Source organism: Parus major, chromosome 9 (genome assembly GCF_001522545.3).
Source record: "Parus major isolate Abel chromosome 9, Parus_major1.1, whole genome shotgun sequence".
NCBI classification, from domain to species: domain Eukaryota; kingdom Metazoa; phylum Chordata; class Aves; order Passeriformes; family Paridae; genus Parus; species Parus major.
In genome coordinates, this window is record NC_031778.1 from 18,272,791 (window position 1) to 18,295,402 (window position 22,612).

General features: G+C 37.8%; 1 protein-coding gene across 9 annotated transcripts in view; it reads left to right on the forward strand.

Moving 5' to 3' along the window:
- Nucleotides 1-22,612, forward strand: part of PEX5L (peroxisomal biogenesis factor 5 like) — a 107,253-nt gene that overhangs the window by 78,091 nt on the left and 6,550 nt on the right. For 4 of the 9 annotated variants that reach the window (XM_015637743.3, XM_015637745.2, XM_015637746.3 and 1 more), the window contains 12 exons: nucleotides 680-791; nucleotides 2,561-2,770; nucleotides 3,840-3,966; nucleotides 4,475-4,571; nucleotides 4,999-5,073; nucleotides 10,661-10,756; nucleotides 17,099-17,215; nucleotides 18,136-18,279; nucleotides 19,105-19,175; nucleotides 19,945-20,142; nucleotides 21,479-21,644; nucleotides 22,013-22,170. In XM_015637743.3, the coding sequence (XP_015493229.1) occupies nucleotides 680-791; nucleotides 2,561-2,770; nucleotides 3,840-3,966; nucleotides 4,475-4,571; nucleotides 4,999-5,073; nucleotides 10,661-10,756; nucleotides 17,099-17,215; nucleotides 18,136-18,279; nucleotides 19,105-19,175; nucleotides 19,945-20,142; nucleotides 21,479-21,644; nucleotides 22,013-22,170 (1,571 nt within the window). The remainder of the gene's footprint in view (nucleotides 1-679; nucleotides 792-2,560; nucleotides 2,771-3,839; nucleotides 3,967-4,474; nucleotides 4,572-4,998; nucleotides 5,074-10,660; nucleotides 10,757-17,098; nucleotides 17,216-18,135; nucleotides 18,280-19,104; nucleotides 19,176-19,944; nucleotides 20,143-21,478; nucleotides 21,645-22,012; nucleotides 22,171-22,612) is intronic. The other 5 variants (XM_015637747.2, XM_015637748.3, XM_033516638.1 and 2 more) reach the window with 3 other exon arrangements.

Here is a 22,612-nt window from a genome sequence, read left to right on the forward strand (position 1 = left end):
ACATTAAATTCCTTGTAACACAGAGATTTCTGTCAGGTACCAGAAAAACAAGCATTCATCCAATTAAAAACATAACACTTTTCCTAAATAAAGAAGTGTTTTATGAGTCTCCCCACAGTCAGAACTCATGCAGGAAGTTCATACACTCGCCAGGCTCCATCCACTGTCATGCACATGTCGTTGTACGGCAGAGAAGTGTTTCCTGTCTCAGCAGGTTATTGTTTAATGGGCTAATGCTTATTTGCAAGATGAAATGTTATTGTGGAAGTTCTCTGGGGAAAAAAAAAGGCCACTTCCAAAAAAAACCAAAGCCCTGCTTGGCCTCCTGGTGATAGAGAAGGGCAACTTCACCATGGATTTGAAGGGAGCTGCATCAGGCCCTGTAACTTTAGCCCTATAAGCAATAGTATGCAATAACTGCTAAGGAAAAATCATCTTGCTGCTTTATTTTTTGTGTGATTTGTTAAACTGGAATATCATTTTGTCCCAAAATAGTAACTAAACCTTTTTTTTTTATTATTATTATTATTTTAATCCCAGTGCTATTTGTGCATTGTCTAATTGCAATATCTTACTCTCACAATTAAAAATAAAGCACATGATATTGTGAGAATATGTTTTATTTCTGTAAATTCTGCATCCCAAGAACACTCTGTGACCTGGGGTTCTTTGTTGCTAGCTGGTGAATGAGCAACAGGAGAGCAGACCCCTCCTGAGCCCCTCCATTGATGACTTTCTCTGTGAAACTAAGCCAGAAGCTGTTGCAAGGCCTGTAACATCGAATACTGCAGGTAAACAACATTCTTTACTACCCCTCAGTAGAGAAAAATAATTTTAGTTTTAGCTTAATTATGGCACATTTTTGTCAAGTGATTTTTTGGTTTGTTACTGTGTGCACAAAATCACAAGCTGGCATTAAATTATAATTGCCTGACCTGTTAGAAGAAACACTTTGTTCATTACATTTTTGGGAAAATCTGATGTGATTCAAATCACATCACTTCTAGCAGATCTTTGGGGCTGAAATTAATGCAATTTGTTTAAGTCTCACAGGATGCACATGTGAGTTTGAATCAATTCTCTGTATTTGGTTTTGCAAAATTTTAACCTGTGGGAAAACCCACATTTCAATCAAACACATTCATTACTCTAGAAAGAGGTTTTTATAATGAAGTCTTGGATGAGATGTTAGCGAGAAAAAGGGGGAGTTTATCCAGGCTGAGTTCACACACTTTATTAGTGGAAGGATTATATATTTCTTACCTCCTTTGTGTTGCAACGAGGCAGTACAGAAGGTAATAAAAACTAAGAGTGAATCCCAAAAACCTTTTGAATTATACTGAATTCTGTTTGAAGTATACTGTCCTTTTGGAAGTATTTTTAGAAATTATCCCCTCCTACCCAGTATCTGTGCAAAGGTAATCGATGCTGTTGAGCAGATCAGCTGAGAGACAATATCAGCACAGCTCTGCTGTGGTCTCTTGCTGCCTCATAAAAGGACTTGGCTTGTTAGAAGCCATTTAATTAAAATTTATATATATGTAAATTATTAAATGAATAATTGACAGCTGAGTGATTATCTTGACATCTAATTAATGTGTCTAAAGCAGCATGCAAGTTCCAGTAACAAAAGCTGAAATACTGAATTAGATAAATATCGTAAGTAATATTTTCTCCCTTTAAAAAAGATAGCTGAAGATATTAGAGAGATGAATAGAACTATTTCGGGTTGTTTAAGAATGGTGTTTGTTTTAAAATGCACCTGTACATTTTGCACCTGCCTTGAATATCTATCAGATTGATGTGGGGGGTCAATTAGATGTATTTAATAATAAAATAAAAAAATATTCTATGGAGATTGATGAAATCCAGTGATTTCCAAGAACACAGATAAAGCACTGCAAGAGATAACACAAATACATTTGCCAAAAACACCTGCCCTGTAACACAATGACAAAGAAGGAGTTTTTCTACCTTTTACATGCTAAAGAATTGTGAATGTTACTCTTTAGGCAAATTTTAAAAGAAGAGCTGAAATTGAACATTCCTTTCATACTGATACAATCCTTAATAGAAATGTCATTAGACTTTGTATTTGTGGCCAAAGGGACAAACAACAACAGCAGAAAGTATTAACAAACATCATTTCTTTATCACCCAGGTCCCCCCCAGGAGCTGTCTGCTTCAGCACTGCCCTAAGCAGCTGCTACCAGGACTTAACAAATCATAAGATTAAACCAAATCTTATTAAAAGCTCAATTGAGCAGGGAACCCTGACAAAAGAGGGCTTCACCTGTGAAGGCCCCAGACATAAGACCTCGAATCTTTAAGATTTTCAGAGGGAAAGGCTTTTTTGCAAATCCACTAAACTGCATTCAGTTAAGCACTTGAAATCCCCAGGCATATTTTAATATGCTGGTCATCATCTCTAGCCAGGAAATACACACTTATTCTAGCCAAATGCAAGCACATCAGTAATTTTTTCCCCAAATAAAAAAAATCTTAAAAAGTGAGCTATTTGAATTAAAACCACATTGAATTTTAACATTTTGTCTCTAAGTATTATCAACAGGTCTGGATCTCTTGGATCTTAGTGAACCTGTCTTACAAACCCAAAACAAAGCAAAGAAATCAGAGAATCCTTCAAGAAGTGAAGGCTTAAAAGCTTCAGCCCACAGAAAGAAGACAGAGAATCCTGACCTGATCAGTGTGGATTCTGAGCAGAAAGTCCAGGCTGTCAGAGTTGCAGACAAGTCTTCTCTAGATTTAGGTAAGAGTGTAGCTATTTTATCAGTGCTCCATGGCCCTGCTTAGCACAAGTTTCTCCTGGCTCCTATCACAAAATAATGAACAACACCAGAATTTTTGCTGCACCACATTTCAGCAGTGTAATATTTGCTCCCCATTATAGACTACTTGAAGCACTTTAAACCTTAAACACTCTGAACACATTTTACATTTTGCCTTTGCCATTATAACTATTAAGTTGTCACTAAGTGTGCTAATAAAGTTTTGAAATTTCTTTGGAAAAAGGAATTTAGGGTGTGTAAAATGGTAGAAAAATCTGTAGGGGTGTGATGAGAAATTGGTAAAGGACACAAATGAGAGGCAGCCCATACTGATGTTCTTTTCAGAACTGCAGGTGTCAGAAATGCACATTTATATTTGTAAATACTGTTTTATCTATGCATAAGAGAGAAAAAAAATCCATTCTTGACAAGAGAGATACATTTATACAGACAGAAAAAAAAATCCCCAAAACAGCTCAATGTCCTGCCAAGTCTGATCTATTGACAAGCTTTGGAAAAGGTGAATTTGATTTAGTTCCATCCAAACTAAATTACTTGCAGTGCAACTGAGAAATTTGCAAGGTAAATGTAATTTATACCAAAGCAGCAAATTTTCCATTCATCAGCACAGAAATTCTTTTAGAGACCTTTATCTTCAAACAGGAACTGAACATCTGATCTTTGCAAAGTGAGTGAGACACGTGACTGAATAATATCAGTTGCCTACATAGTCATTTTTACACTTTAGTCTCTAAAAGAAGCTTCATTTTTGCAATTTGTCTAAATTACATACAAATCACTGATTTTAAGTCGAGTTACACTGACATTCTGACAATGAATGCTAACAGATTTAGCAAAATGTTGTGAATTTGCAAATATTTTCACACCATATCAACTAGAAAGGTGCACAATATTTCTGTATGTTGGACCTTTACTAAAATATAGGCGTTGATGGCATTATTTTCTTTATAACACATTCTGCAGAGGAGATAAAATTTTCAGCAGTAGTTTCTTTAAAAGATTCATATTTTTCTATTCTTTATTTTTCAGTTGATATTCAGACACAGATAGAGAAATGGGATGATGTCAGTTTTCATGGAGACAGGAGTAGCAAGGTCCACCCTTCTGCAGAGCGAACATCATCATCATCCAGAGCTCCATCAAAAGAGATTTTATGGTACAGCTTTTTGCTTTCCCTAAAAAACTATTTTCAGCTCAGCTTTCTTAATTCACAGAAACTCTTGCTTAATAACAAATCATATTATTAAACCTGTTATTATGGCATTAAATGTGTTCAAGTACATATTTTGGACAATGTATCGTTAGCATATGCATTATAAAATGCCATTTTGTCAGCAATTTTTAATGTTGTGGAAAGTAGCAGGTGTTAATAATTAACAATAAATGGTGGTGAGAATTCTGCAGAGACATGCAGTGAAATCCTTTATTGTGGTGATTGATTTCTAGACTCCAACTGAGGCATGGTCTCATGTCTTTGTCTAGCCTCAGTTTCCCTGCCTATGAAATAGAAGAGTGAGAACACAAAGGGTCCAGGCACTTTTGATAACTGCAAATTAAACAGTTCAGCTAAAAGAAATAATCTAATTAATCATTGTGTGCTTGTGAACCTGAAAGACCTAGGGCAGTGTGTCCTAGTGCTGAGTGTGTAAATGCATTATTTCTAGGTCCACAGAAAACAGATCACAGTCTGAGCTGACTAATGTCAAGAGTGCCTTGGACTCTGATTCAGCATCAGAATTAGAACTTGCACCTGCAATACAGGTAAGAGGATTTGGTAGATTTATTAACAATGAAAAGGCAAGGAGGAACTTCCCACTGGCAAACCACTGACATTCTGGGAGAACTATTCAAGGGATATTTTCAGGATCATCAGGGAAAATATCTTCACACACCTCTGAAATGAATAGGTTATGAAATTAACTATCAGCATCTGAAACATTCAGAATTTAATACTGCAGTGAAATGTGACCTTCCTGTACAGAGGGGAAAACTTCAAACTACAGTTTACAGCACCATCTTTTTCCCTCCCTCCAGTTCTGAAATTCAGGCTTCTAGTGGTTCCCTGCCCATGTTAAATATCTATCCTTTAGGTCTCTTGGTCAGGCAGGAATCCCTAGAACTGGGAAATTGCTAAGGAAATCGTGAAGCCATCATTACACCAATGTTCATTAGCAGTTTATCTCCACAGGTGGGGGAGCAGTGTGGTCACAGGACTTTTTCCTGCTGGAAAAGGAACTCTAATACGGAGGGCTCTGGGCTAAAGGTTTGTAGATTTGCCCAATTCCACTGTTGTATTGTGTCTTGGACAGGTCTTGTTGGAAATGATTACTGAGGGTTGCATGTATGTAGGCACATACAGGTACAAATGTTTATGTATGCATTCCAATAGATCAGGTTGGTCTATCAGAATGGAGATGTAAATATTTGTACCTGTAGTGATATATAAATATTTGTACCTGTAGTGATAGATCAAATACCTTCTTGGCTGCTTCTTACTTTTTAACTGAAACACTTCAGCCATTGCCACTGGAAGGAGGAAGAGATTTTTCTGGTGGATTAGCTTTTAGTTGAAAATTTTCTCACCTTCCACAGCTATTTTTAGGCCTGGACTTCAAAAACTTTCTGTCAGATAGAAAATCTGGAAATTAATGAAAAATAATAGTCTCATTTGAAAATAGAAAAATGAAACACTACTTGCCAAATGTGTATCCTGAGATTATACACCATTTTAATTTTATTTTTTTTTTTGAGAAAGTAGAAACAGAACCCAGTTATCAGATCCATTTTTGGGTTTTTCTTAGGAAAAAAACTTTACTTCCCTGCCATCTCTACATTGCAAACAGGGTGATTTTTTCCCTTCTGGAAGCCCCACACTAGTTGTAATGCATGATATCTCTCCTTTCTCTACAATAGATTAGTACATCTTAGTAATGGAAAAGATCTATTACACAATGCATCCATTTGAAATGGATGGTGTGTTCTCACATGCTTTGTCCAGCTCATATTGAAGCACCTCTGACCCTTTTTAGGAAGCTGTTCCTCAGCCAATAGATCTAAATTCTAGGACATTTGTGCCAAGGACATCAACCAAGATGTGTGTAAGTCAAGTAGACAGTCACTGGATTTAAATGCTGTGGCTTTCTGTAAAAGCAATTACAAATGCAGTGTATCTCTACTTTATATGATCCATTTCCCTTTTATCTTCCACTAGAATAATTGCAGAAGCAAAAATCCACATTTTTCACTCAGTTTACTAAATTCAGTCAGTCGAGGCTCCATAATGTTTTGTAAAACGACTGATATTTCAAAATAAAAAACCATGAAGTTGAAGAAGCCAACTTGAAAAAAAAGCAGAGACTAAATTTCTTGTCTGTTGTCTCGGTACATTTCATGTTTTGTTTTGGTTTGTCGTAACCTGCTCGTCTCAAACTTGTGGTCCATTTGAGCAACAAAATGTTAAACTGGTAATTATTAATGTGGAGAAATGACCTAAAGTGAATGTGTTCCTGTTCTAGGTAGGTTACTCTGAAATGTGGTTTTGTTCACTGCCTGCTTCATCCTGCTTGTACTTGGACTGTCAAAGCTGTCAGCTCCCAACACACAGGCTCATCTGTCTTGAGCGAGTTCTTAATCTGCTTGCAAAAGAAATCACGTTAGGGCTTTTATCAAAGCATATGTTTGCCATACTTTGTCCTCTGTAGGTCTTGTCTATCTCACTTAAGGGTAACCTTTGCAAATGCAACACATTCTGCCATACCCTAAAGACTTCATCTTATCAAACTTGCTGCAGTTTTCCATCAGCAGTTTCCCAATCACCTCATCACTCATCTTTGACATGTTACATTTAGTTCCTCAAAGTGAAATGCTAAGTAGGTCATATTTTCATTAAAATTATACAATCTTCTTAACAAAATCCTTTGTTTACTAACACTTGTGCCAATACAAAATCCAAAAGACAAGCTTAGAACTATGAAGGGAGAAAGGTATTTGAAGGCTGTAATGGTCAGGTCACTGGTGGCTGTCACTGGATGTGGCTGTTTTGCTTCTCAGCATTTACATCATATTTTATGTATTATAAACCCTTAAACAGCATTTTCCCAGAATATCCTTGTTCTTTGTTTTATCTGCCATTCTGAAAAGTTCCTTTTTATGCTTTTATTGGTATTGAGATCCTACAGTGTTTGGGGAGGAGGGGAGGATTCTGAAGGTTTATTTTTAATCTTAAAAGTATAAACTGCAGGGAGAGATAATATGTTTAATTGTTTATGCATAAAGTCTGCTCATGTTTTAACTCTTTAAATATTTTCCTGGGCATTTTAAATATTTAATTTCTCACACAGAGTGTACAAAAGCCCTGTCATGCTAAAAATCTGTACCCAATTCTAACATGTCAATGCTCTTAGACAAAGGTGTAGTGAAAATCTTGTAAAACTCATAAATCTCCAGTTTGAGGCAACAATATTTAGAAATCAAAATTAATTCCTCACTTCTCCCAGATAGCTACAGAAAGACTAATGGCCCTAACTTTGCTTGGATGTGCCACTTACTCTAAAGAAATGAGGAGTTGCAGGAGACAGATTTAGCTCATTATTTGAAGACTTGATCAAAAGCTAAGATTGCAATTTCAGCCTCTCACCAACAGTTAAGGTCCAACAGCACTTGAGGAGAATACAAGTGCAGGAAGGGGTTGGAATGGAAAGGTTTGTCCCTGAGCACAGAAGCCATGATCAGCCACAGCACCTCCATTGCAGAGAGGTGAGAATATCAAAGCACAGCACCCAGTGTCCAGCCTTGGACACAGGCTGACCCTGGTGGGGCTCCCCTGGGGAGGGCAGGGTGCCACCCCAACACCTGCTGCAGCTGTGCAGGTCTTGTGCTGCCACTCCACTCCCATCCCCTCACCCTGGACTGGCAAAAGGCAGCGAGTTTGGGCTCTCATGGGCTCTTCACTTCTGGGTGTCACAACCCACAGGAGCACTCTGCATTGTCTGCACACAAATGAAGCTTGTGTGGCTTTTGTTAATGACCTTTTTTCCCCTCCTGCTGTTCATGTAGGGGAGGAGAAATTCTGTTTCTGTGGGGATGATGTGGGGACAATGTATGCTCTGACATGTGGACAGGAGGGGATCTCAGTGCTTCTTGTCCTCTTCTCCCTCACACCTCTGCTACCCCTGGAAGCTCACTGTGCCCTCCTGCAGTACAGCTCAGTCTGAGCATCCTCATTTCCAGGAGTGTCCTTCACCTAAGGAATGGCAGTCACTGGAAACAAAAGGGTAAAAAGCAGAAGTAATCAAATGGTTTGCTGGAGCCAATCATAAATAATGAAAAGGCCAGGAGCACAATTAGAGCCTATCAATAGAGTTCTGTGTCAAGAAAAACAAATTTAATTCTTTGATCAGATTACAGGTTGAGTTGATAAATGTTGATTTGTGATATTCTACAAGGGTTTTGAATTACCATGTCATACTCTGATTGTAAAATTGGCACCACACAATGTGAATAAAGCCAGTTGTTAAAACTGGCCAACCTGCCTCAGGAGCAGTCTCAGGAGCAGTAGTTATTTACTAGGAATTATAATCACATAGGGATTTGTTCTGGGATTCCAAAGAGGAACAGTGTTCTTCAGTTTTATTGATCTGAAAATAAACATGCGAGCCAATTCCTCAGAAAATTTCCATATGATGCAACAGTGGAATCAAAACAATTAAAATAAGGGATATGTAAAAAGTAGCTGGTGATCAAGGCATCTGTACAAATATATTATGTATAAATATATGTGTTACAAAACTGTCCCTTAGAAAATCACACATTTCAGAGCAAGAATGCAGTCTCCACTTACAACACTATTCTGGAAGGCAGTTTGAAAAAACAGGAGTGTTCCCTGTGCAATACTGGGGGAAGAGCAGTGTGTAGAAGCAAACATAATTAGTGGGAGACAGGAGATCACCTGATTTCTGCATAGAGAAGCAGCAAGACAGGTACTGGAGTAAAGGGCTCATTTTGCTTGTCTGTATGGCTATAAAAAATTAAGAGGGAGAGTAAAAGTGACAGAAAAGGTTAAAATCTGAATGTTTCATATTGAGAACATTAAATATTGCAATGCTTTTATATCATTAAATGTCCTCATATCACTAAAACCTGATTAAAATCGTCAGTACCTTTCTACAGAGAAAATATAGTGTATTAAAAAGTATGGGAAAAAGTAAGAAGTAATAGAGGGAAACTGGAATTAAAATTAATAAGAGGAATGAAGAGGGCAGTTAAACAAATTGCAAACAAAGTGATGACATTAAGGTCTCTTGCTTACTTTAAATTAAACCCAAGCAGCTTCCTCAAAGATATTTACTCCAGACAACCTTAGTTTATTCTCTGAAGCCCATCATTTTGGTTCCATGGGTGTTGAGTGACAAATGCCATCGTGTGATACGCAGACAAATGAATGATCTGAACCTCTTATCTCTTCTGCCCTAAATTCTATTCATCTGGAAAAGAGCTGGTTTATGTCTAGAACTGGGTTTTGGTTTGTTTCCAATGAGAACCTGAAATATTTTCCTGGCCTCACCAAAGGAAAATAACATTTTCCAAACATGGGCTAGAGGTAGAAGATGTGAAAGCAGAAGCAATAGATCCTCAGGGCAGACATTCCCTCGCACTCTGAGTTTCCTGTCAGAGCAAAGTCCAGAGGCCAGCACAGAACCCTCACAGTGCCCACCACGTGCTTCTCACAGAAATTGTGTTGTATCACTGTTTTCTGACCCTGTGTGTTTCACCCACTCAGTGTGCATTTCACTCATTACCCTCTGGGAGACCAAAGCCTCAGGAACAACACAGAAATCCTAGAGCTCATTTGGCAAATGAATGTCACCTTCCTGGGAGAGAAGCCATGTGTGTACAACCAGGAGAAATGTTTGTCCATATGTCACATGTGACATGTGAGAGCTCAGAAACGTGTCTGATGTCAGTGACCATTCCAACATCTGCAGAGACAGCCCAAGGAGTCTGATATGATTAAAATTAGTCTTTTAGCAGTGTGGTTCACAGAAATTGAATATTACAAGTACAGTCATCAGAAATATAATCAGGGAAATTAATGCAATTGGAAGCACGGGCACACAAGTGGCTAATGAGTTTAACCTCTTGACAAACACTAGGGAAGGGATTAGCAGTCAGAGCTTTGTTTAGTAAGATTAGGCCACTTTGTGCCTTTTCTGCCATCCTTAAATATTGTTTGGTTTTTTATGGTGCTTTTTGTAAAAATAAAATAAAATAAACAACAATAAAATTTTTTTAGAAAAAGAACAGGGAAAAAGTTGTTATGTGCTTCCAGTGGGATTGACCAATGTTACATAAGGGAGGTGCTGATTGTAAAAAGGATTTGCCCTTCCAGTGAAATCCAGGACAAACCTGGCTCTCTAATGTGATCCCAAAAGAAAACCTGAAGGAAAACCAACAAAATGTGCAAGGAAAAAAGTGTTTTCTTCCTGGATCCTAATCAGTGGAATGCAATCCTACAGTCATAATGCAGAAGGAACAAGTAATGTAAAAGTCTCACCCAAAATAGTCAGCTCTCTCCTTTTGTAGTCCAGCTCTTACATTGCATTTTCTCGGATGCCTAACCTTTCACACATCTTGACTGAAAAGAAAAATCTGGAAAAGATAAATTACTCTGCTTCCCTTACAGAGAAGTGGTCTCTGCTACAGTGTAAGAGAATTCAGAGGAATTCATGCAGGGAACCAAGTAGTTTTCCCCAAGAAAAAAGCCATTTGGGGCTCTAGACAATTAGGGAAATAACTCAGAAGTGTGACAGAGAGTCTATCATCCCTTTCTAATTTACTCTTTTGTTTTTTAGGCACGGTCAAGTAAGGAGCAGCGTTGGGGAACTCCTCTTCTCTCCAGAAATCACTCCTTGGAGGAGGAATTTGAAAGGGCAAAGGCAGCTGTTGAGGTATTATTTCATTTACTGTTTTCATTTTCAGCTGATGTTCTACAGATTTCCTTTTTATCTTGCAGCACAAGCAGAGGAGAAAGTTGGAATTGGATTATTTAAAGCAGAGAAAAGATGCAATTCATGAAGCTATTAATTTAAAATCACAGCTTGTCTCTTTAAAATAAAGGAAATCCAAAACCCTTAGCTATAAAAAAACATTAGAACCAAGTTTTTAGGCTGGTTTTTTATTTGCTAGAGCAAATGGGTAAATGCCCCATAAATGGAGCTAATCCAAACCACAAGTAAAAGAGGGAAACATTTCTCCCCAGTAATTGTGTGCCATCAGTTCTTTAAGCCCAGACACAAACCAAGCCTCCACTGTGAAACCAGAGCTCAGAATCACTGATGAACTGCCTGGTGTAAAGCAGAGCTGTACATAAGCACCAACCGTGCACCATTTTCACATTTTTACAACTAGTGGCAGAATGATAAGCACAGGAGTATTCTTGTTTTCTGGTAAATCTATTTGGTTTGAAAAGATAAAGCTATTTGAATAGTTCTCCTATTGCACTACTGGTTTCTTTTTCACTAACTTCTACATTTCCAACATCTAAAACCTCTCCTGAGTGTTGTCCTACACCACTAGTCCAAATTAATCCTGTCTAGACACAAAGTAGAATGCAGGTTTTTTAGCAGAACTCAACAGAAAATTAGATACAAGCATTGATCTGGAGCATCATTATCTTCTCAGGGGTTCCATGGGCAACCTTCAAAATCCCATTGCCACAAAGAGCCAAGAGAGCTCAATTCCAGCAAGGATAGAGCTTCAGGCTAAATTATGTAACAGCTGCTAAAATGAGTTCTTAGGGTGCAGAGGATGAAGCTGTGAAACCAGTTCCTCAAAACTGGTTATTTTTAGCATGGACTGCAGGCTCATTAGTCTCCAAACCATCTAGAACACTTTAGGGATGTTTGAGTTTAGATTTAAATTTTAGACAGGTATTTTAATACTCTTGTAATTCAAGTTTTATGCCATTCTAATTCCAGTGTTGACAATCAAACTATTCTGGATTATTATTGGCTGATGAGAAACAAAACTATGCCTAAACCTGAAACTGGCTTCTAGCTAGAAAGAGAATTTCTTGTTGAAGTAACTAATCTGATTTGTAGGTTTTTTTCATGATATGCTATGGTAAGATGCAGGGTTTCTAGCATGGTTTCTTGGGATTTTATTGCACACACAAAACTGGACACAATCAGTAAATTAGCTCTTTCATAAACTAAGCATGGAAGGCATTTTTTATTTCCAGATCAAATAAATTCTTCATAAACAACTGCTGGTGAGGCAGAGGAGATGTTTTTGATGTCTCACATCATACACATTTGCTCCTGGCAGGAAAGGGGGGAACTTGCTTTCAGATTGCCACTGCTTAAAATACTTCAGATGTTCCCAATTGCACTGCAGGCTGATGCTGTGCTGTGACCTGTGCAGGCAGCACAGGGAACGTGATGCTGAACATCTCGGTGTAAATGATGTCAGTGCTCCTGCAACTGCCAGCAACTTGTGTGATGGGGAGTTCCAGACACTCAGCAGAAAGAAAAATGAGTTGAGTCCAACAACAGATTACAAGACGTTATTGAGTTACTTTGCAGAGTAAAGTAAGGAGGAGAATATATTGTGAAAAAAAAAGAAGTCTTGCAGACTAAAAGGTCAATCTGAGGCAACAGAGAAAGGTTGTTAAAATACTTTAGAGTAGTCTCAGAAATGGCTATTAAAAAGAATCAAATTAAATGTTTCCCCAAATGTAGCTGGCAGCCTTAAGTTATTCTTTCTGCTTAAAATAGAACCTTGGGCCAGGTAGTTAAAATGTAAAGGAAAGGATTCTTCAAGACCTTATAGAGCAGTTATTTCCATTTGCATATGAAAAGGGCTGAATTTTCATCCTAGCTAAAATGAAGTGGTAAGAAAGCTGGAGTGATTGAAATAAATTGAGGCCCATCTCAGCAAGATTAGTGCTTTGTTAGGCAGAGAATAGATACAGGTCAAAAATTCATTTTTTAGGCTTTAGATGTTTCTATAATATTCTTCGACTGGGAAAGCTCCAAGTGGGAAGATTAGCCAGAAAACTGATCAAGAAAAAGAAGTAAATCTCAGGTTCTTTGTGGCCTAGTTCAAAAGGAATTAATTAAAAATTCAGTAAATGAAGACACCAAACTTTATCCTCCACCCAGTATTCACTTCAGAGCTTTGGGAATGGTTTTAAGATGTCAAACTTTGAGATTAATGAAGATTTGTGAGGTAATTCTTTCTTAAGAAGGTTTAAAGATGTCTATGCCATTGGGGAATCTTTTAAGAATAAAGTGGTGAGTAAAATAGCTTTTTTACTAGAGAGGGTCCAGATTCCCCTGCAGTGTTTGGGTGCTTGTAGACCTCACTACCTTTTCTGTTATTCTGGAAATTGTACTTGATTTTTGCCTCATGATTTTTTGTCTCAATAATTTCCAAGTTCTGTAAGAACTATTTTTTAACACAATCTTTCTAATAATTAGCTCTATTTCACCAAAAATTGGTACTTTTGAATTTTTAAAAAGTGCCAGGATGGGGACTCCAATCCATCCTGTACTTACAATCCATTAGAACAATTGTTTTCTCAACCACCATTCTCCTGGTGATGGGTAAGAATAAATAAAAATAAAAGCAAGGAGGTGCAAAAATTTCCAACTTTGTGTCTCTGAGATGAAAAAAAGCTGTTTTGTTATTTTCTTATCCCATATTTCTCTGATTAAACTGCAGATGCCACACTGTTTTGCGAGCTTATGCATAAGAATTTTTGAGCTGTCCTTCCCAGCATCATTTTATTTACAACACAATGTCACATGAACCATCTGCTGTGTAGTGTACTGCTTTGAAGCATCAGAGCACATTACAGCTAAATTATGTGACAATAGGAGGAAAAAGATGGGATTAATTTGTTCTAGCCTAGGAAAACATATTCCAGGACCATCAGCTTTATGGTTCCCATGAGTACTGGTTGGAGTCCTTTCTGTACCTACAATATTCCTGTCTCACTATTACAACATTTCTTTGGATGGGCCTAAAACTGGGCAAACCATATTTTAAATTAGCAACTAGGAACTTGAGTCATTCAGATGCATTTCATTTGATACTCTTTCAAAACACAGTGGGAATCTTTGCCTTGATAAACATTTTTTATCTTTAAAATGTAGGAAAATTTTCGGATTTTGTTTCAAGACAATATCAAAGAAATGTTACCTAGTTAAGCACACAAATTTAACTCACTGTGTCTTTCACATCAGAGTATTGTAATAGAATAACTCAGAAAACAATGACAGAACCTTTATTATGCATTGGTCAATTAGGAATACTGAAGGTAATTTTTGGAAATACAGGAGAGGAAAAATTCTAAAAGTTATGACAATAGGTAAATTTCTAAATACATCCCCTGCCCCCTTTCATTGGATCATAGGAAATAGAGAGCCTGGAAATATTTTGCCTCCCATTTGTTTAACTGCTTCAGCATATTTTTAAATACTAAGAGTAAAAATAGCCTCTTTGAAAAAATGCAGAATTTTCTGCTTGGAAGCAGTCAGATGGTACGAACATTTTTCCTGGTTGTCATTCCTCTTAACTGCTGCAGATGATCTAAGAGTGTGTTAAATGTGTTCAACTGGTCTGAAAACTTTTGGCTCGTGCAAAATTCTTCACCAGCCTTAAGGTGGCAAAAACACTGAAATGAGGTTAATTGGCAGCAGTGGTGTAGCAAATAGAGTTAAAAATAGATCTAGCAGCCTTGATCCAAAGCCAGGTTTTCAGAAAGGCTCCATATTCATTTAACCCTCGTGCCACTGAAACCAATGAAAAAATTGCTACTAATGGCAGCTGAAAAAGACTTAGGCCTTCAGCAAAGAGTGTAATATTTACAATATTTAAATGTGTGTATTATTTACAATTCTCTTCCTCAAGGACCTTGCACTGCTCTGCTGTTGACATTGGTACTGCAGCACTGGGTCAGTGCCTGGTCCAGGGGCTCAGTGCAGCCTTTCTGTACCAGAACCCCTCGTGCTGAATGTCCTCAGGACTCTGTAGCCTGACCCAAACAAGCAAATCTTTCCTTAGCATTGCAAAATGGTCCTGTGTCCAAGTAGAGTAGGGTGAACTGAGAGATTATAGCAAAGCTGGTCTTCTCATTGCATTTTCCCTTCTCCTTTGACTTTCTGTGGGTGGACATTCAGGAGGGCTACCTGGGAGCACAGTAATTCACTGTTTTTTTTATGTGGAGTGTAAACACAGTGAATTTCTGTGAGAATTATAAATATATAATTGAACAGCAGAATTTAAGACCTAATTCCATTTATATGCTTGCTTACTATCTGCAGAAATATGATTTGATGTTTCCATACCATTGATTCATAAAGAATTTTTAAGGGGAAAATGCAAGCAAAAATTCCAATATAAATATCATACTATATATATATATATAATTATTTCTATAAATTAATCTGTCTAAATAAGGCCATTGCTGATTAGTTTTTGGTAGTTTTATTAATTTTAATCTGAAGGAAAGGGAAATTTTCACTTTTTTATTTCATGCTGAATCTCAAAATTACTGCTAGTTAAAACATGGTCACATAATTTTTATTTCAGTGCAGCGCAGATTTGTGCTGAATGAGAAGCAATTGATGGAGGCATCTGTTGAACAGGATATTTTTAGGGATCCAATTGCCTCTGGTCATAGCTGATAGGAGTTAAAGAGGGAGTGATCTGACTCATCCCAGCCTTTTCAAACCCTAAATGGACATTTCAGTACAATCTCACAACTCTTTATATGAATGTATTTTCTTCAAGTCTGGCATGAGAGCAGATCCTGAAGTGGTGTAACAGATTGGTCAGGGGCAGTTCACTTCTACTACCTGGAGTGAAATCTCCTCTCCAAGGGTGAATGATTCCCAATTTATTTTCTTTTCCACTGAGAAACATAGCAGATACCTTCACACATCCAATAACTGCATGATTCAGACCATCCTGTATTGAAGACAGAATTCAGGCAATCCTGACTTTCTTCCTGGATGGAAGATGGTATGCTTCCTTTTCCCCAGCACCTAAGGAAGGTTGCAGCAAAACACAATGAAATCACAATCTAAGCTCTATTTTTCCAGCCGTTTCTGGCTGTGGAGTTGTACCAAAGTTGTCAGCCTTGTAACAAAGATTCCCACAAAACTATCTGGACCAGTTCACAAAACCTCCAATTAATTTTGATCAGCACCTTGCTCTCAAATGGTTCTGTCAAAATCTCAATAGATTTATTTGTGCTGCTGTCTTTGATATAAATAAGCTGAGAAACTGTGCCCCCAGTGCTGTCAGCTCACTGAAACACTGGCCATGTCCTTGTAGGAACTAGAGAATTTTGGAAAGGCTTGTAGTTCTCTGCAAATATTCTGCTACAGATCGCCTTTTCAGAGTCCCATGACTGGTGTGTGGAGGCTGAAAAAGTAGCACCTCAGTTTGGATTCTCCCCTTCCTTAATTCTATTTCTATTTCTTGGCATCATTTTCTAGTAGCCACAGTTGTTCCCTCCTTCTGGTCGTTGCTAATCTCATTCGTTGTCCTAAATCTCATCTGTTTTTCATAATTTCTGTTTCCCTTGTATGTGCATTTTTCCCTCATCTTTGAGCTGAATATTAATCTTACTGTGTGATTTTATAATCTCTTGTAGATTCCTCTCACCAGCAGAGTATACAATACAGCATTAAGATTTGTCCACTATGTCAAAAAGCCCAATTTGTATTACATCCCTTATGCAAACACCCTCTCTCTAAGCTTTGACATTTCTCTTTCTCTTAGCTGAAAATTATGCTGAATATACAAAGTAAGCAATGCTTGCTCTCTTTAAACTGTTTTATCTATTGTTATTCTTTTGCATATGCACTTAGTTGATTTTTTATTTTCTTTTTCCTTTTTTTTTTCTTTCTTTTCTTTGTCCAGGGACTTGCACCATTAATTGCCTTCAAATTTTATGTAACAATTTGCTGCTAGCATCAATAAGATGCAGTGTAAGCTGCTGCAAATCCTGCTTCAAACAGGACATACGCTGCCTCTGAGATAAAGAGTTTTCTGTTGACAAAATGCTTTCCAATATAAGAGATGAAATTTAATTATATGAAATTCTAAACAGGAGCTGTAGTATTTCAGTCCATGTGATTATTAATAGAACTAATACTGCTCAGCAAAAGTGACACTGAGACCACCAATAGAAAGAAATACAAAAGGTTTTTTTCAAAAAAAAGGCCTTCATTTTAAAGTTTTGTTGTTCATTTTCTCTTTTCCTCCTTTTCTTTTAGTCTGACACAGAGTTTTGGGATAAAATGCAAGCAGAATGGGAAGAAATGGCTCGCAGAAACTGGATTTCAGAGAACCAGGAAGCACCAGGGCAAGTCACTATATCAACCATTGAAAAGGTAACACCAAGTTTTTATTGCAGTACATCCCCCTGTGCAAATTTGAGATGAACCTCAGCTCTTCCAGGGAACCCAAGGAAATTCTGTGGACATGGAAGCTAATTTTACCCCAAAGAGCTCATCCTCTTTGATTGCCTGTGGGTGGGGAAGATTAGAAGACCTTGAACAGTGAGAATATGTTTAGACTTGAACACAGCCTAAAATCACCTGAAAAGATCACAAAGCAGCTCTGGATTTATGGGCACTTTTGAAGATGGGCACTTAAGGGAAAGCAAATAAAAATACCTGGGCCAGCACTATTGAGGATAGAAGTTAGGGAGATTCCATCCCTTTTCTTCATTCCTTCCACTCCATATTTTAATTGGATTTCTGTTATGCAGGTGATATTATCACACACCCTTTACACTGCAGCATAAAAACTTAAGAGTTTACTCTTAACAAGAGAAAAAGGCAAAACTTAAAAGAATACTAAAATAAACTCAGGTGCTTGCATCAGTGTTCTGGAAGGTTAATTGAAGATTTCAGGACTTCCACTGAGCAGCCATGAGGTTATGAGCACTGCAGGGAGTCAGCTCCTTGGTGTGTGCTCATCACATTGGATGTCCTGGGTTCAGAGGTTCAGTCCTGCTCTTCCTCAGGCACCTTGAGTTGTTGACATTATCTTTGGTGGAGAGCCCAGCACAAGTACCAGCAAGTAAAATGGAGCTAAAGTCAAAATAAAGAGAGCAGAAACATAAATGCCAGGTGATGTGACTTTTTACACTGTTTGTCATTGAAATTCCACGGGGGAGCTCGTGCCATTTCCACGGAACAAAGGTTGTTTACACCCAGCTGGAAAATAGTGAGTCATTGCATTTTTTTAGACTTGTCATTCCCTGCAACTTGTCACTCATCACGGGTCCATTATCTCTCTTCTCCAGGGTTATTATTTCCACACTGACAATCCCTTCAAAGACTGGCCTGGTGCTTTTGAGGAAGGACTGAAGAAAATGAAGGAAGGTGACCTGCCTGTTACAATCTTATACCTGGAGGCTGCAATTCTCCAAGAGCCCAACGATGCCGAGGTATTCGCTGCTGTGCCTTTTCCTGGCAAAGGGAACTCCCTTCTGCATGGAATGATGGAATGATTTCTGGGCTCAAACCTTTGCCAGTCATGACTGACTGAAACATTGGATTCAAAGGCTTATGAATTAATGTGTGCCTTAAAATAGATAACAATGAGTTCTTCGTAGGATGAGACTGTTTTTGAAACACCGTTGTTTGAAATATTTCAAACCTTCCCTTCATATCCTGATGTTTTCAAACTATCTTGTAAACACTGCTATAAAAAAGATGAATATTTCTGATTTAACAAGACTGTTGAAAAAAATTTTTAAGTTATATAAATTTCTTCACTGTTGCTATTTTCAACTAGTTTATATTTAAAGTCTGTTTTCTGTGAAATGTTAAAAATATTTATACTGTATCTAGGGCTCTTTGAATCTACTGCTACATTAAATTAAACAACATATTTCAAAAAAGCTGAGAATCAGAAGCTCCCTAAAAACCCCTAATATATATAATATACAACTAAATAGTTCTTCTTCTCTATTTTCCATAAAATTGTGGCAAAATTTAAAATGTAAAGTAACTCAAATTTAAGAAATCAGCGTTTGAATATACACTGACAGAATACCCATGCATTCATTGACTGTAAATATTTATTAGGCCTGAAGATATTCAGAACTACATTGATTGGAACTGTTGGTGTGCACACTGTAGAAAAATCTGTGGTTAGTGCTGGACATATCTGCTGCTTTTCCTCACCCCTGCATTTAACAGTGATAATGGTTGTAACTCTGTTTGCAGTTGGATATATTTAACAAACTAAATGATTATTATTTTTGCAGGCCTGGCAGTTCCTGGGTATAACACAGGCAGAAAATGAAAATGAGCAGGCAGCCATCGTGGCCCTCCAAAGGTAGGGGGAGATGAGTCCTAAATCTGGGGTCTGATGAGCACTGGGTAATGAGGACCTGGGGATATTTAATGTCATTCCTGTCTTGGAATGTGAAGAATTAATTTAGCAGAGTAGAGCATTGACACAGATACAGAAACTCCCAGTGACTTCAGAGGGATGACTAGTAATTAATATTTCTGTTTTATTAAATAAGTGCAATATTTCATGGAGTAATTTAAGTGCATGCACAAAAGAAAAGCTACATGGCCTGATAAATATGAGTTAGGCATGATGCAAATGAAGTGCCTCTTTTACATTCCAGCCACTTGGCATATTTTCTGTAGTCTGTCCTTTAATGAAGAGGTTTTCTTAATTGGAGTGAGCTCCCTTCAGCTGCTGAATGCTAAACTGCCAACATTTTTAGGTTGGTGGAGATGTGAAGACCACAGAATTGTTGTACATAAAATGTGAGCTCCCAAATATCATCATTATTGTTATTATCTTTCTGTAATGGGTTTTTATGCTTCCATTTGAAGCAATATTCCATTGCATCAGCACTGATAACCATGAAGTTGTTTCACCTAAGGACACTCTATCTTGTTTATAGTCCCTTATTAGCTTATCTCAATAGAAATCTAAGAGGTGCTTGATTTAGGAGCTTGCTCATCCCATTTTCAAAAAGAGCAACAGTGATGATTGTGATTTTCTTTACATGAATTATTTTGGAACAATTCAAGCATTGTGCTTGGCTGCAGAAATATCTTAATATATTCTTTTATTTTCTGCCTAGGTGCTTGGAACTGCAGCCAAACAACCTGAAAGCTCTGATGGCCCTGGCTGTGAGTTATACCAACACTGGCCATCAACAGGAAGCCTACCAAGCCCTGAGAAACTGGATAAAGCAAAATCCAAAATACAAGTATATAGTGAGAAGCAAAAAAGGGTCCCCAGCACTTACCAGGAGGATGTCTAAGACAGCAGATGAAAGGTAAATGCAGTGGAAAACCTCTTGGTGGAAATACTAATGATATCCCTAGGACTGATGGTGCCTGCTGTGTCCCCTTGTTCTGTAGAAATCCAGCCTGTTCCCTATGATGGAAGAACATGTCTTTAATGTCTCTAATGTCTCTCTAATAGCAGGAGAGGGAAGCCAGCAGAGAACATTTGATTTAATGACTGAAGGCTTTATCTTTTACACCATCCCTGGAAGTTAAGAAACCCAAAAAAACCCAAAAAAGCTAAAAAAAACCCAACTAAAAAAGGATACTTCTCCTCAACTCACATCTTTTTCCTCTGTCCCTGTCTCCTGCCTTTGCATTCCCACATCCTGCACACTCATCCTTCAGCTGCTTCCACATCCATTCCAAGCCTTTATCCAGCTCTACATGCGTGTTTTTCCTGCTGTTCATTGTTCCTACTGTTTTCCCATATCCCAACCCAGTAGAATCCAGGAATGAACCATTTGGCAGTGCAAATTGAGTTCACTGAGAGTATTGGGAGGTGGAACCTGCTTGTTTAAAACCTGTTCTGCTTCTAACCAAGAGACAACACAGCCATTTGATTTATCTTCAGTCATCTTAAATACAAAAAAATCATCATTTGGCAGCCCTTCATCATGATTTCATGAGGACACTAAACAAGTACCTCTGGACTGTGAGATGCATAATAAAGTCATTAAAGGCATAAACATGATTTAGAGAACCAAACCACTCAGGCTATCTCACTGCTTGTCATTTTGAAGACAGGCCTTATGTTTTACCCTCATCACTTACAAGTCCTGGGTTGACAAGATAATTTCGTATGAGTGAAAATAAAATATGCAAGTTCTGCTTAATTGCTAAGTGTGTTATTCCACTTTGGCTTCACCCCGCTGACATCTGGTGCTGTCAGTGCAAAGGCTTTTAGAAGCTACAGTGGGCACAAAAGTCTTCTTATGTTTTGGCATCTTCCTTCAAGGGTCTTGGCTGGTCCTTTATCTATTCCTCTTAAAAATACTACTATTTTTGCCAGTAAAGTCCTGTTTTATGTCTGAGAAACTTATCTAATTTGAATACTTTTAATAAACCTTCGCGTCACTCCACTTGGGGTCACGGCTGTTCTTTGACCTCATTTCACACAAACTTTTTTTATTTCAGACGTGGGTTTACAACAGCACCCTGAAGTAAACCTTGGCCATGGTGAAGAAGCTCATTCACAAATTTAGGAGTATAATATTTCTGATAAATCCACTACAAAGATTTTAATTTCGGGCTATGCAATCAACATTGAAATATTTGTAAATGACCATATGATGGATCTTTAAGTTATTTTTTTCCCTTGTCCAGCTCTTTACTTGAAGAAGTAAAGGATTTGTACCTGGAGGCTGCTCACCAGAATGGTGATATGATAGACCCTGACCTGCAGACAGGACTTGGGGTTCTTTTTCACCTGAATGGAGAATTTAACAGAGCAATAGATGCATTTAGTGCTGCTTTAACGGTTCGACCAGAGGTACATTTTATACTTTTACATTTTTAAAAATTTAGCTTTACAGGCCATTTCCTTTTTTCTGTCTGGATCAGGCTATTATTAATGACATGCCACTTCTGCCATTAAAATTTTAAGACCCGAAATAGAAATGTTAATTACAAGACATCCCTCTTTGGAAAGATATTTATGCATGTCCAATTCCTACCTGTGAGCTGATTAATGGTATTAGATATATAAAGTTGCCTTTGATCATGAGTCAGAACTTCACATTCCTTGTCAATTAAGATTCAATACTGTTATTTTCTGTAGTCCTCCTTCCTTTGCAAGCCAAAATGAGGTATTATGCCTGGTTCTTGACACCTACAGTAGAAAACTCATTTTCTCACCAGGACTATACATTATGGAACCGCCTTGGGGCAACCTTGGCAAACGGGGATCGCAGTGAAGAAGCTGTGGAGGCCTACACACGAGCTTTGGAAATACAACCTGGCTTCATCAGGTCCAGATACAACCTGGGGATAAGCTGCATCAACCTAGGGGCGTACAGGTGAGTATGAAAAATGTGCCAACAAAGTCAGGCATAACAACTACCAAGTGAAAATTCATTTTCAAGCTGGGGGTATCTAAGAAAAAAATAATCAGAATGTAGCTACATAATCTCAGCTATTGTAAAATGTTGTCATAACTTTTTACAAAGGACTGAAAAGCATTTTTGTAGTTTTACGTGCAAGTACTCTTATAATCAGTGGGATTGTTCTTGCACTTAAAGTAGTCCTGCTCTTAGGAGTTTTGTGAAAGAAAATGTAAGAGCCAATCTTTAAAAGGGAAATGAGTTAAATGCTTCAAGTAATCCATGCCATCCAAAATATCCTTCAGGAATAAAGGTGATATTCCAGGGTCCCAGCTCTCAGGTTAAGTCAGGGAAGATGAAGGGGAGCTTTGCTGCAACAGGGAGTATTCCCAAATGTTTGGGTAGACTGAGTTTTGTG